Genomic DNA, 15,054 nt, shown 5'->3' with positions numbered 1-15,054 from the left:
ATTGGAATATGTTTGCTAGATGCATTCAATTCAGTTACAAATGTCTGGTACACAACAATCGTAATATCGAGGAAGTACTTGCTACACTGTAATTCACTTAACGTGTTTTGTATTGTTGTTCATTTGTAGTATTGATTGTTTTTGAACCCCCAAATAATAATTCCCGACATGAAACCAAACCGCCGAAAGTCGTTACCAGCACAACGAAACAATTTGTACGATGTTTGCCAAATGTATCCTATAGTTAGGTGTACTAGAATTATTTGTCTAACACATACACCGACAATGCAACCGAACATTTTCCCGTTATCATTCGCTAAAGTAAATGTCATCACAATACTCATCAAGCTGTCATCCGTAAATCAAGATTACATCCAACTTGTAACTGTATCGTTTAACTACTGGGTTGCATCAGTTTGCTATTTTTGTCATTTAGTGACTGCTGAACATACCAAACGATACACATTCACTTACGAAATACTGTGTTGATCGTAATTTCCATCATCGTGATAATCAAAGTACATTTGTTTCGAATTCATAACAACCGACTACTTTTCTATGACATGATAAATTTTTGACAAGTTATGCTTAGAATATTGGTGCATACCGCGAAAAATAATATACCACTCATATTGATAGTGTTACTCCATTCATCGGTATTTTTTCCGTTGTCGATTTTCAAACGAGTAAAATTTATTACTTGAGTTGTTCTGCTTACTATATTTAAATGTAAACTCGCCCGTCTTTCAACAACAAACAATGATAAAAAAAAGTATGCAATCAAACACAACAAGTTTTACTGTAGGACACTAATTATTATCCCAAATAACTCATTTCTTACCGAAGACATATGAAAGATATTCATGGTACACGAAAATATTCGATATTCCATGCTACGAACATACGCAATGATTGGTGACGCTTTCACACTATTTCGATTTAGTGTATCAAAAACAACAACAACAATTTCCACTCTCTTGACTTATGAAAACAACAGACGAACCTTCATTCAATATTTTGTTTTTGTCAACTAGTTACTTTTTCATGAGACCCCCACAACTCTTACAAAAGTACGAAAGATATTTACATCACACAAAGTAATCAACTTTACTCGATATTCTCACATTACCAAACTAAAGAATGGTTGGTTTGACTCTACAAACTGTTTCGATACCTCACGAACTTTATTGTCTGAATGGTTGTTCATGTATCTTAATAATCAAGTAGTTCAACACAGAACTAGTATACTAACAGAAACACCAGAGTTGTATACACAAAAGTTTGTATGTGTACAGTATGTGAATACCATGTGTAAGTCCAGCCTAATTGTGGTATCCATCCGAGTTTAGTTAACACAAATTTATTACAACGGAGTCACGTAAACTTTCGTGAAAGAAAAGCATACTCACTCCTAGAGGGTTATGTCAATGCCACAGCAGTTCCCCAACAACAAAGTACATAGGCCTATGTTTTCTAGTCACGGTCCTTACATCTTTCACATAGATCAATCTACTTTGCTAACGAAAAGTGCTGAGTCATCACATGATCGCTCTCACAACAAAACAGCTAGTAGATATTATCATTCAAAATATTCCTAACCCTTTACACACCAGTAACAAATCATACAACGAATATGTTTTGTGGGTCGAATTGTTGTTCAGTGTCAAGTCTACCTGTTGAAACGTACATTAAAACAACACAGTCACAATCAAATTAAAACCACGAATCTATTTTCATTTCCTCGCAAACTGTCACATACAGAAAAATAAATTTAATTTCCCAAAACATACTTGTAACCAATCGCTTTCATTAAACACACAACACCATAATAGTATTTACTTTCTACAACATAGACATTCCGGTTTAGTCAAGAAATAATTTTAATAATCAAAATCATCGACTTCTGTTTACGGTGTTAGTGTGTGCATGTCATACATGTGGGCCCGTATTAAAATGGACACGACACGGCTGACTGTAAGGAGATAGAAGTCTATCGCATAGATTTACATGTGGTCTTCGCTACGGTTTCAAAAAACGAATCATCTATTTTACATTGATCTAGACCGAGCAAGTTAGTTAATGGCCATGATTGTGTTTGTCATATGCGAATGATAGGGTTACTGTCAAATCTACATACAACAATCTTCTGACGATCATAATAGCAATTTCATTTTCCGCCCCTTCATAATTGTACAACTCGGTAACTACGTTTAACAAGACCAATCACACTACCAGCGTTGAACACAAGATACCTACCCAAGTAAAAATATCATTCTGGTTTGGACAACTGACGTTTACCTGTGTAAAATTATCATTTTCACTTGGAGGTCCACCGTTACCTAACTAAAATACCATTGTCCTTTGGAGATTTATCGTTTACCCAGTGTAACAATCCCCTTTTCACTTGGAAATATATTTTTGGCCTGGATAACAAACCCCTTTTCACTTGGAAATCTATTTTTTCTCTTGGTAACAAACCTTTTTCACTTGGAAATATATTTTTTCTCTGGGTAACAAACCTTTTTCACTTGGAAATATATTTTTTCTCTGGGTAACAAACCTTTTTCACTTGGGAATATATTTTTTCCCTGAGCAACAAACCATTTTCACTTGGTGGGTCGTCGTTTACCTTAGTAAAAATATCATTTTCCTTTGGAGATCCGGCGTTTACCAGTGTAACAATACATTTTCTCTTGGTCATCTAGCTTTTCCTAGAGTAACAAAACCATTTTCATTTTGAAATCTGACAAACACACCTGACAATTTGGTATTTGTTGTATTGACGATAGTTTGAAATAGATTACAACGAATAGTGACGGAAATATACACGGACTACCGGTTTCAGAGTATACCTCCATCAGTCGTATCACATCAATATCATCGGTTAACCACATACAATATACTCTTGTACACAGAAATGCATGTTTCGGAAAATTGGACAATAGGCTTCGATAGTTCTGTGATGTCCGGGTTCGTGCTTTGGATTTTCCAGAGTCAAAATGTCTGAATAAAACACCTCCTCGACGATGGTTGGTATGTGGATAACGGTGTTCGGAAAACGGTTGGATTTATGTCACCCATCGCGATAACAACTCCAGGTCGAGTTTTCCCCCCCGCATGTTTACTATATTGTGTCTTTATTGGTCAATGTATGTCTCGACATTCAGTTTGAAATCGGAAACCCTGATAAAGTATGTAACCGGATCCGGATATCAATTCTGAATCGATAAACCAATGAACAATATTCAAAGTAAACATGTTACACCCTGTGTTTCCACGAAAAAATGCCATCCAGACATACGTCGCGCTTGTTTACCCACAACAGTATACGCGTAAATGGAGGTGTGTGACATTGCATGCAATGTGTTGGTATACAAACATCGGGGAGTAAGCCTTCGATCCCCAGACATTATCATAGCCGGTAGTTTTGATATAGATCGAATGTCATCAAGCACACCCGATAACAATGTCATACCAATAAGCCACATTACAATGACTCTGAGTCAATCTGAAGCATGACATACAGACACACAAACATGGAACCGTAACATGGGTTATTCGCACGACGGTGAAAGTGAACTATACAGCATATAGCAATAGAGCGTTCAGAGTCAAATATGCGAACCGTGCACAATCATATACCCAGATTTTTGTTGGATATGTACAAATCCGATAAATCGATACATTTCTTTTCCTTTGACGTCAACAATACAAGCCCCATTCCAATGTATCGCTCGAATGTGAGGTTCATCTGGTGTAAAATCCATGTCAAATAACACCAAGGTGTGCCTTCCGTGTTTTATTATTTCCACCGTCGCGTCTTGTCTGTGTCGTAACACTATGGTGCAGGGACTTGAAAAACGGTACTTTGTAAAACGGATTGACATGTTCTTCGGTATGCCCAACTGAATCGACGTCAATAGCCTTGTGGTGATGACAGTTTCAAAATGCTCCGATATGACGAGACCAACCCCGATCTCGCGTGGTGACGACCGTTTTTTGTAATGTTACCGGACGAACTGGACAAACCCTTACGATGGTGTGTTTTATGATTGCGTGTGAAATCACGAGGTAGTGTTTTATTGTGGTATACGATTGCAGTCTTCATTCCACTGAAACACACCTTACTGGATCACAATATCAGACCGAGATTTGCAGAATCACTGTTCACGATATTTATCTGGAGTCGTTATGTGGGAGTAGCGACATACATTCATCGTGACTGAAAGACTGATCACAATCATTTCGAGCACCGTACTTCGATAGTTCACCTAGATCAAACGCTGTAGTCCCAGCAGAAAACTTCGGTGTCGACAACACGATGAATATTGACCGATGTATCCAATTGGTCTGGGTGGACCGTCTGCAGATAGGGTCATGACTATCTTGTAATGTTACAACGCGATAAAGCCATCGAATAAATCAGTGAACGAGGTCGAGATATCGATGTAATACCGCGGACTCAGAGTCATTGTAATGTGGCTTATTGGTATGACATTGTTATCGGGTGTGCTTGATGACATTCGATCTATATCAAAACTACCGGCTATGATAATGTGGGGATCGAAGGCTTACTCCCCGATGTTTGTATACCAACACATTGCATGCAATGTCACACACCTCCATTTACGCGTATACTGTTGTGGGTAAACAAGCGCGACGTATGTCTGGATGGTATTTTTTCGTGGAAACACAGGGTGTAACATGTTTACTTTGAATATTGTTCATTGGTTTATCGATTCAGAATTGATATCCGGATCCGGTTACATACTTTATCAGGGTTTCCGATTTCAAACTGAATGTCGAGACATACATTGACCAATAAAGACACAATATAGTAAACATGCGGGGGGGAAAACTCGACCTGGAGTTGTTATCGCGATGGGTGACATAAATCCAACCGTTTTCCGAACACCGTTATCCACATACCAACCATCGTCGAGGAGGTGTTTTATTCAGACATTTTGACTCTGGAAAATCCAAAGCACGAACCCGGACATCACAGAACTATCGAAGCCTATTGTCCAATTTTCCGAAACATGCATTTCTGTGTACAAGAGTATATTGTATGTGGTTAACCGATGATATTGATGTGATACGACTGATGGAGGTACACTCTGAAACCGGTAGTCCGTGTATATTTCCGTCACTATTCGTTGTAATCTATTTCAAACTATCGTCAATACAACAAATACCAAATTGTCAGGTGTGTTTGTCAGATTTCAAAATGAAAATGGTTTTGTTACTCTAGGAAAAGCTAGATGACCAAGAGAAAATGTATTGTTACACTGGTAAACGCCGGATCTCCAAAGGAAAATGATATTTTTACTAAGGTAAACGACGACCCACCAAGTGAAAATGGTTTGTTGCTCAGGGAAAAAATATATTCCCAAGTGAAAAAGGTTTGTTACCCAGAGAAAAAATATATTTCCAAGTGAAAAAGGTTTGTTACCCAGAGAAAAAATATATTTCCAAGTGAAAAAGGTTTGTTACCCAGAGAAAAAATATATTTCCAAGTGAAAAAGGTTTGTTACCAAGAGAAAAAATAGATTTCCAAGTGAAAAGGGGTTTGTTATCCAGGCCAAAAATATATTTCCAAGTGAAAAGGGGATTGTTACACTGGGTAAACGATAAATCTCCAAAGGACAATGGTATTTTAGTTAGGTAACGGTGGACCTCCAAGTGAAAATGATAATTTTACACAGGTAAACGTCAGTTGTCCAAACCAGAATGATATTTTTACTTGGGTAGGTATCTTGTGTTCAACGCTGGTAGTGTGATTGGTCTTGTTAAACGTAGTTACCGAGTTGTACAATTATGAAGGGGCGGAAAATGAAATTGCTATTATGATCGTCAGAAGATTGTTGTATGTAGATTTGACAGTAACCCTATCATTCGCATATGACAAACACAATCATGGCCATTAACTAACTTGCTCGGTCTAGATCAATGTAAAATAGATGATTCGTTTTTTGAAACCGTAGCGAAGACCACATGTAAATCTATGCGATAGACTTCTATCTCCTTACAGTCAGCCGTGTCGTGTCCATTTTAATACGGGCCCACATGTATGACATGCACACACTAACACCGTAAACAGAAGTCGATGATTTTGATTATTAAAATTATTTCTTGACTAAACCGGAATGTCTATGTTGTAGAAAGTAAATACTATTATGGTGTTGTGTGTTTAATGAAAGCGATTGGTTACAAGTATGTTTTGGGAAATTAAATTTATTTTTCTGTATGTGACAGTTTGCGAGGAAATGAAAATAGATTCGTGGTTTTAATTTGATTGTGACTGTGTTGTTTTAATGTACGTTTCAACAGGTAGACTTGACACTGAACAACAATTCGACCCACAAAACATATTCGTTGTATGATTTGTTACTGGTGTGTAAAGGGTTAGGAATATTTTGAATGATAATATCTACTAGCTGTTTTGTTGTGAGAGCGATCATGTGATGACTCAGCACTTTTCGTTAGCAAAGTAGATTGATCTATGTGAAAGATGTAAGGACCGTGACTAGAAAACATAGGCCTATGTACTTTGTTGTTGGGGAACTGCTGTGGCATTGACATAACCCTCTAGGAGTGAGTATGCTTTTCTTTCACGAAAGTTTACGTGACTCCGTTGTAATAAATTTGTGTTAACCAAACTCGTATGGATACCACAATTGGGCTGGACTTACACATGGTATTCACATACTGTACACATACAAACTTTTGTGTATACAACTCTGGTGTTTCTGTTAGTATACTAGTTCTGTGTTGAACTACTTGATTATTAAGATACATGAACAACCATTCAGACAATAAAGTTCGTGAGGTATCGAAACAGTTTGTAGAGTCAAACCAACCATTCTTTAGTTTGGTAATGTGAGAATATCGAGTAAAGTTGATTACTTTGTGTGATGTAAATATCTTTCGTACTTTTGTAAGAGTTGTGGGGGTCTCATGAAAAAGTAACTAGTTGACAAAAACAAAATATTGAATGAAGGTTCGTCTGTTGTTTTCATAAGTCAAGAGAGTGGAAATTGTTGTTGTTGTTTTTGATACACTAAATCGAAATAGTGTGAAAGCGTCACCAATCATTGCGTATGTTCGTAGCATGGAATATCGAATATTTTCGTGTACCATGAATATCTTTCATATGTCTTCGGTAAGAAATGAGTTATTTGGGATAATAATTAGTGTCCTACAGTAAAACTTGTTGTGTTTGATTGCATACTTTTTTTTATCATTGTTTGTTGTTGAAAGACGGGCGAGTTTACATTTAAATATAGTAAGCAGAACAACTCAAGTAATAAATTTTACTCGTTTGAAAATCGACAACGGAAAAAATACCGATGAATGGAGTAACACTATCAATATGAGTGGTATATTATTTTTCGCGGTATGCACCAATATTCTAAGCATAACTTGTCAAAAATTTATCATGTCATAGAAAAGTAGTCGGTTGTTATGAATTCGAAACAAATGTACTTTGATTATCACGATGATGGAAATTACGATCAACACAGTATTTCGTAAGTGAATGTGTATCGTTTGGTATGTTCAGCAGTCACTAAATGACAAAAATAGCAAACTGATGCAACCCAGTAGTTAAACGATACAGTTACAAGTTGGATGTAATCTTGATTTACGGATGACAGCTTGATGAGTATTGTGATGACATTTACTTTAGCGAATGATAACGGAAAAATGTTCGGTTGCATTGTCGGTGTATGTGTTAGACAAATAATTCTAGTACACCTAACTATAGGATACATTTGGCAAACATCGTACAAATTGTTTCGTTGTGCTGGTAACGACTTTCGGCGGTTTGGTTTCATGTCGGGAATTATTATTTGGGGGTTCAAAAACAATCAATACTACAAATGAACAACAATACAAAACACGTTAAGTGAATTACAGTGTAGCAAGTACTTCCTCGATATTACGATTGTTGTGTACCAGACATTTGTAACTGAATTGAATGCATCTAGCAAACATATTCCAATTTACTTTTGTAATGATCAAAGTATGTGAAATGGTGCGAATGGATTAGGTATTAATCAAGCGGCGGTATGTCAATTCACCTAGTGCAGGGGTCGGCAACCTTTTGCTAGTCGCGGGCCAAATTTCGGGTGTACAACTGTTTGGCGGGCCGGAATTTTTCTTAGTACTATATTTTACGCTCACTTCGGTATATTATCCTACATTGCTGCAATCTCAATCATACCAATCAGAAGACACATGTATTTACACTTTAACAACACAGAATAATTGTGACAATTGACGCAGCTTGCTCTGTGAAAGGTTTTCAACTTCTGGTAACAAGTCAGACGAAACAAAAATCAGACCCTATTCAAAACGGACGTCAGAAATACGTGATCTTAGCTTGCTCTTCGTGAATTTCATTGTTCGCAACTATTGTTCACATGCGTACGAGCTTCCAAAATTTGATGCAATTTCTTTTGCATTGCTGGTCAAGCTGGGATAAAGACCAATTTCAAGAACGTACTATTTGACAAAGTCATGGAGCGATATGCTCTTTGTATGAAATTTGTCATTCAATTCAACTGCATCGCACTTCACTTTCTGCAGAAAGGCCTATTTGAAATTTTCAGGCAATGGTATTGGCGTCCGCATTAAACAGAGTACTGAATTGCCAGAATTCATTTTGTAGAGAAGGAATGTCGGAAAAGCGGGTGAATATTCAGTAGTTAAATTTCGTATCACAGTTACAAATGTAGTGTTGGTACTAGGTTTTCTCTCCTCCGGTATAGGAAAGTGAGAATAATTTTCTTGGTACTGTTGACATTTCCAGAGTCACAGATTTGTTTTGAATGGGCCTCAACATCTCATGTATTTAGTTGTTTTCCCCCTGAAGTTGCAAATTCAATTTGTTCAGATGTACCAGGAAAGCAAGACGAGATACCCATTTTCGATTACAAGATTATGAGTCGGCGATATTTGTATTTTCGAGGAAAGTTTCTATTTCATTTCTCAGTTAATACACTCGTGTAAGCATAGCTGCTCGACTCAATGAGCGAACATGACAGATATAGGCCTGCATGTCATCGCCATATTGATTCTCTGCTTCTAGTAATATCTGGCGTAACTGATTCAGTTATTGAGACAAAAATCATATTAACAGTTTTCACCATTGTGGCCAAAACACTATTCAGGTTTTTTGTCTTGGCACACAATGCCTTCAGGAGAATTAAACTATAGATAAGCTAACTAACACACGGAGGCTAGTTATCTATAATTGAACAGTTTCAGATTCCTTCATTGCGTCTGAGATGTTCATAGCGTTTTTGAAGCAAAGGAAGAACACCCTTATTGTCACACCCCGTTAGAGTGGTAAACCCTTTAAAAAAAAGTATGGAACACCTTCGGTTGCGAGATACACCCGATTGATAAGCACTGATCCAGTCTAGTCTATCTCCATCTCCTACTTCAACCACCTTCGTTTTATGGTGTAACAATAGACTAGTACGATGTAGGCTACTATTATGTCGTAGCAGTGCCGCATTTTTTTCATGCAGTGCTGCACTGCAGATGGAAACTTATTATGAAACGGCGGGCCGTATTCTTGTGATAACTAATTAATAGGTCGCGGGCCGGACGATTTCGCATGGCGGGCCGGACCCGGCCCGCGGGCCGTAGGTTGCCGACCCTTGACCTAGTGTGATATCTTGACGCCGGATAATGTGCGAAAGTGTTTCAATTCTCACTGCTGATTACGATGATAAAGTATTGTACCGGTTATTGTTTAACAAAGGAAATTGATGTTTCATCTTTAGTCTTGGTTAGTGGAGCCAATTACATTTGTAAAATATTTTCTGATATCCGCGATACGCAGGGTGATATGTACCAAGGTGGAATAATTTTCCATTCAAGAACATTTCAGACACGCATAGTTTTACAACTCAATATGTTAATAACAACGGTACTGAAAAGTTTGTTGCTGTCCTAATAACCTTTACCACAACGCCGGGTCTAATTAACGCGAATAATTTAATAATCAAGTCATGATAGACCATTACAAAATCTCATATGTTAAATCGATGTGACAATAGTTATGTTTACATCACGATAATTTTCGATATAACACCTGCGTTCGATTGTAAGAAACTACGATGGTCATACTTTCAAATGTCGTATACTCAAATATATTATGTTAACCTCAAGTCGCCGACACCGAGAAGTAATTACTTTTGTCTTACAAAATATACCGCATAGTAATTTCTTGGTCTTGCGGTATAGTAACGACTTTTACAGTTGAACAAAAAAGACGAGTTGGTGGTATATACTAGGGATGGTGTGAACCTCTGAAAGGTTCAGGTTCGTGTGAACGCGAACCTTTTTGAAAGGTTCTGTGTGAACACGAACGTGAACCTCATGACGTCACGTGACGTTATATTACTGATTCCAGCCCTACATTTCAGTGAAGTGATAGCTTATATTATTGACCATATAATGTCTCAATGCTGAAGTACATATTGACGTTTTAAACGACTCCAAATGTATCAACTGGGGCAATCAAATGATAGCATAGTCCCATAAAACCAATATCTTTCGTCACTTTACCAACAATTTCGACGAGGACTTGCAAGGATATATATACGCCTCGACGGTCCAGACCAGACCGTACAATGTATTCGACGTCTGAGTATTGCTGTTGCTTGATATTGAGCGAAGTGTAAAACGGGTTTCTGTACTTGCTACCAATATTACCCCATTAAAAATTTATACAGCAGTAGCCAACACCCAAATTGCACGGATTTTTTGTATGATATAATAAACAGATGAAATCAAGATTGACCCGATACGCCTGCTAGATTTTTACATTAGACAACGACATCAATTTCATTGATTGGTTGAATAAGCATCATACGCCAACTACCTATACATGCCACATATAGTGTATTTCGCTCTTGATGTTGTGTGATTGCGGGTCAAACTCACATCAGAGAGTCACTAAATATTCTCAAACGGAAAGCTGGATATTTCGAAGAAACTTTTGTAACAAAGCAAGTAAAATATTTGCGATTGGCGGGTGCATGCCCACTTGGTGATGTTTATTTTTATGCTGCCAGCGCCATGCATAGAATGGTGCGAAGTTGAAATACAAAGAATTTCAAGGAAATATGTTATAATGACGTGAAATATGGTAATCTATGAAAAAGGTTCACAGTCCAGAACCTACCAAGGTTCGTTTGTGAACGTGAACCTCTAAATTTCTGAGGTTCACACACAGAACGCGAACGTGAACCTCACGTTCACACCATCCCTAGTATATACCTAAAACCGAACTTGATATGTTTGTGGGTTGTAGTGATTACTTGCGTAGTCTTGTCTACTTTTCGTGTGGACACTTTTTGCTTTGGTTCGGTGAGTTACAAACGGATTGACTTGACAAGGTTTTTTGTATTTTACTCTTTTGTTGGTGGCAAGATGTTAAAATGTTGAGATGTCATAGTGATAATATTTCTGAAACTCTCTTTGACAAACGTAAAGACAGGTCGCGAATAGAGTTGTAATGTTTCATTACTTGTTTCAAATCAATGTGCGTATAATCTCGAAATGTGACTGGGTGAAAGTTGGTAGTCATGTTTGTCAAACATATTTCAATTCACACAATGTCAAAGTTCAAATATTTCATTCTGGATTATTTGGATTTACCTTTAGTACACCCCACGAATGGATTCCGACGCCGCGCTATAACATTTTTGATGATAAGGACTCGAGGATTTTCATGATAGAGTTGACGAGTGATAAGATGCGTGTTTTTGTTAAGAGTTTGATTTCATGTTGATAAAGACAATAACTGTATAATGCACATACTTGTGATTCTTGATTCTTGTAGAGTTATAGTTGTGTAAACAGCGGCGCGGAATGTGCGAATAATTCAATGTGGCTGAAAGTCGGCGTCAGTAATATTCGGGTTACGGTCGAATCAAAAGATCGCGAAAAGATTTCTCGAAATAATTAGAATTGTACCGAATTAACACATTCAGATACGAATCAACTTGAGCTGTGTAGTAAGTTTCATTTCGAGTTGGCAAATTGATACATTGATTGAATATTATCATAATTCTTATCGCGCAACTAAAGTCAGCCACTGTTCGAAGTGTCAAAACATATAGCGACCACCAGAAAGTGTCAAATTGTTGGTTTACGAATCACCGTCTGCGCCGGCTCTGTGACAAACTTATTGTGGAAATATTACCTTGTGAGCGATCGGTATGTCTTTAACACCAAGTCACTAAAAAATGGTTATGTTCGAGACATTATCTTGTTAGTGATCGCGGGATTTGCAATCTATTTTACACTTTTTGAAGTGTTAATTTACGAGCGCGGTTATTTGTTGCTCGCTTTTCGTGTCGCTGCTGAATACTGAATACTGCCGAATGTAATAGCACCGACTGGATTAGTGGAATAATCGATACGATAGTGCGCGCTCCGAATTTCCAAAACGGACGTATTTAGTGGGTCACACAGGTCCAAAATACAACCGCCAACATCTGGTTTTCAAAATCGCACAATGCACTGCGGATTAGTGAATTTCCTGTTTAGTGATGCCTATACCCGAAAGTACGACGTGCGAGAGATGTCTATACCGAAAGGGCGACATGCGACCGCACCCATAAGAAACAATGGCGATCGCCTATAGCAAAAAAGGCGAGTCACGACCGCGAGTTTTCACGATATACACATTAACAAAGATTCATTCACATGACTATTTACTTGATACATATTCAACACCGGTCGAGAGATGCATATACCCGAAAGTATGAATTACCACCGCGACACCGGTTGAGCGATTCATATACCGAAAAGGGTTACCGGTCGAGAGATGGCTATACTAGCACCGGTTGAGCGATTCATATACCGAAAAGGGTTACCGGTCGAGAGATGGCTATACTAGCACCGGTTGAGCGATGCATATACCGAAAAGGGTTACCGGTTCAACACGAGTTTCGAGGCACCGGTCGAGCGATCCCTATACCGAAAAGGGTTACCGGTCGAGAGATGCCTATACCAACCCAGGCACCGGTCGAGCGGAAGGGGGGGTCAAAAGGGTCACCGGTTCAACACGAGTTTTCGAGGCACCGGTCGAGCGGGCCCATAAGAACCCATTACGATTCGCGAGCGATCTATATAACTACTATCGTGTACAACTGTACATGTAGGCTATCACTTCACTGAAATGTAGGGTTGGTGTTAGCAATTCACACAGAACCTTTCAAAATGGTTCGCGTTCACACGAACCTGAACCTTTCAGAGGTTCACACCATCCCTAGTATATATTGTTATGTTACAGAGTATGTTTGATCGTGGGGTCGCAGCCTTTTAGCATTAAATTTGAACGGGAAACTTTCGAAATTGTAAGATTTATCTTCGCGACAAGTCCAGAATGACTAATTAGGTAAGGACTCTAGAAATAGGTAGAATCTTCAAAAAAGTATTCAATTACCTTGATACAGTAACTATTCCAATATTTTGAAATTTTCCCAGGTGTTACACACATATCCTAAAACTACTTTCTACTTTTCTAAATCCAAACTGTAGGAAGTCGTTTTTCCGAAAAACTGTTCAGATAGGCTTTTAGAAGTACAGAACTTCAATATTGCAGCAAACAATGCGTTCATAATGCCTAAATTATTCCACTCGAAGCATTTCGTCTCATATTTACTACGAAATCTTTACTACCCGCGACGCGAAAGGATGTCCTACCTGCGATTGATCAGAGTAACATAACAATTTACCAATATACGTGCCGATGCGACAGTTGGTATGTGGGTCGCAAGAATTCGTCAACATGTTCCACGTCAAACTGGGAACATCGCAGGACGATGACATATCTTCTTCTTCACCATCACGGTCGCTAGTTACCATGCTTGATTATATCAAATACCAGCAAGTAATTCTGCCAACGGACAGCACCTTTTGAAAGACCCTGAGTGTGCAAAACATAATGGTAATCATATCATAATCAGTTTTCCATAGTTGCCCGTGGTCGTTCCTTTTTCATTTAACGGTCCTCGAATCTACCATTATAAATCTGCAAAAGCCGATACTCTTCCGTCGGAAGGAACATCTGTATACCCTGGGAATATTCCATTGGTGTTGCGTTGTCATTCGGCTATTTTACAGCCGAATTTGTCTCTGTTATACCGTAAACGTAATCGTTCGTTGTTATCTGCCGTTCGCGAATCTGTGTACTTGTCATCATTACGTCACAACGACAAAATTCTTTCCATATTTCGAATTTGATTGACCGCATTTACTGACGTTCGCTCCTGATGGAGTCAGTCGGAAAACTTCGAGTGGAATAAATTTGGCAATATTCGGGTTACCATATTTTGAAATCGGAAAAGGACGACACTTTTTCGAAATCATAAAAGTTAGTGTACCGTAACTAAAAAAACTGATTTTAATACATTTACTGGAAATTTGTTGTGCTATTATTTATTGTTTGCCGCAATATAAGATAGCAGCGGAAGTAGTCTACAAACATAATCACTTGAGTAAGTTACGCAAGTAAGCAAAACCTGCTTGAATATTCTGAAAAGTAACTTGGTCATGACCACCTCTGCACTCAAGTGATGATTACTCAAACAATATCGAGGATTAATAATAATTGATATTGAAACACGACTATACACGAGTCGTCACTATATGTTCACACGCATTTCACAAGCTTTACATATGTTCGGCAGTGGCTTTACAATCGCCAAATGAAAAATGAGGGTCTTACAAATTTGTTAACTATGAGTTAGCTTGACATCAAGAGTAGAGACTAGAGATGTCCCATAATCTGATAAAATCAGACATTACCTGCTGTATTGAATTGATTATAGTTTATAATCACCTGATCTATTGGTTTAAAATCACCAACTCCTGCGTTGTTGATAAGAACGTCAATGTCGCCATACTTCGCTACTGTTTCGTTTATCAGCAATTCCAGGTTATCAAACTCCGCAAGATCTCCTATGAATTCGTGAACCTATAGGTGGCATGACAATGGTGCAATGTGTTAAGTGGAATGCACACTGT

At 38.1% G+C, this 15,054-nt stretch overlaps 1 protein-coding gene across 1 annotated transcript in view; it reads right to left on the bottom strand.

Moving 5' to 3' along the window:
- Positions 1 to 15,054, bottom strand: part of LOC145452599 (putative oxidoreductase TM_0325) — a 33,134-nt gene that overhangs the window by 5,337 nt on the left and 12,743 nt on the right. The window contains exon 3 of the mRNA XM_080330792.1: positions 14,870 to 15,004. Within this exon, the coding sequence (XP_080186918.1) occupies positions 14,870 to 15,004 (135 nt within the window). The remainder of the gene's footprint in view (positions 1 to 14,869; positions 15,005 to 15,054) is intronic.

The sequence above is a fragment of the Botryllus schlosseri genome, chromosome 12 (assembly GCF_051294905.1).
Source record: "Botryllus schlosseri isolate E-star chromosome 12, Bs_hap1, whole genome shotgun sequence".
Taxonomy (NCBI): Eukaryota; Metazoa; Chordata; class Ascidiacea; order Stolidobranchia; family Styelidae; genus Botryllus; species Botryllus schlosseri.
Note: the sequence above shows the minus strand (reverse complement) of the source record. Positions and strands in the feature narration are given on the sequence as shown.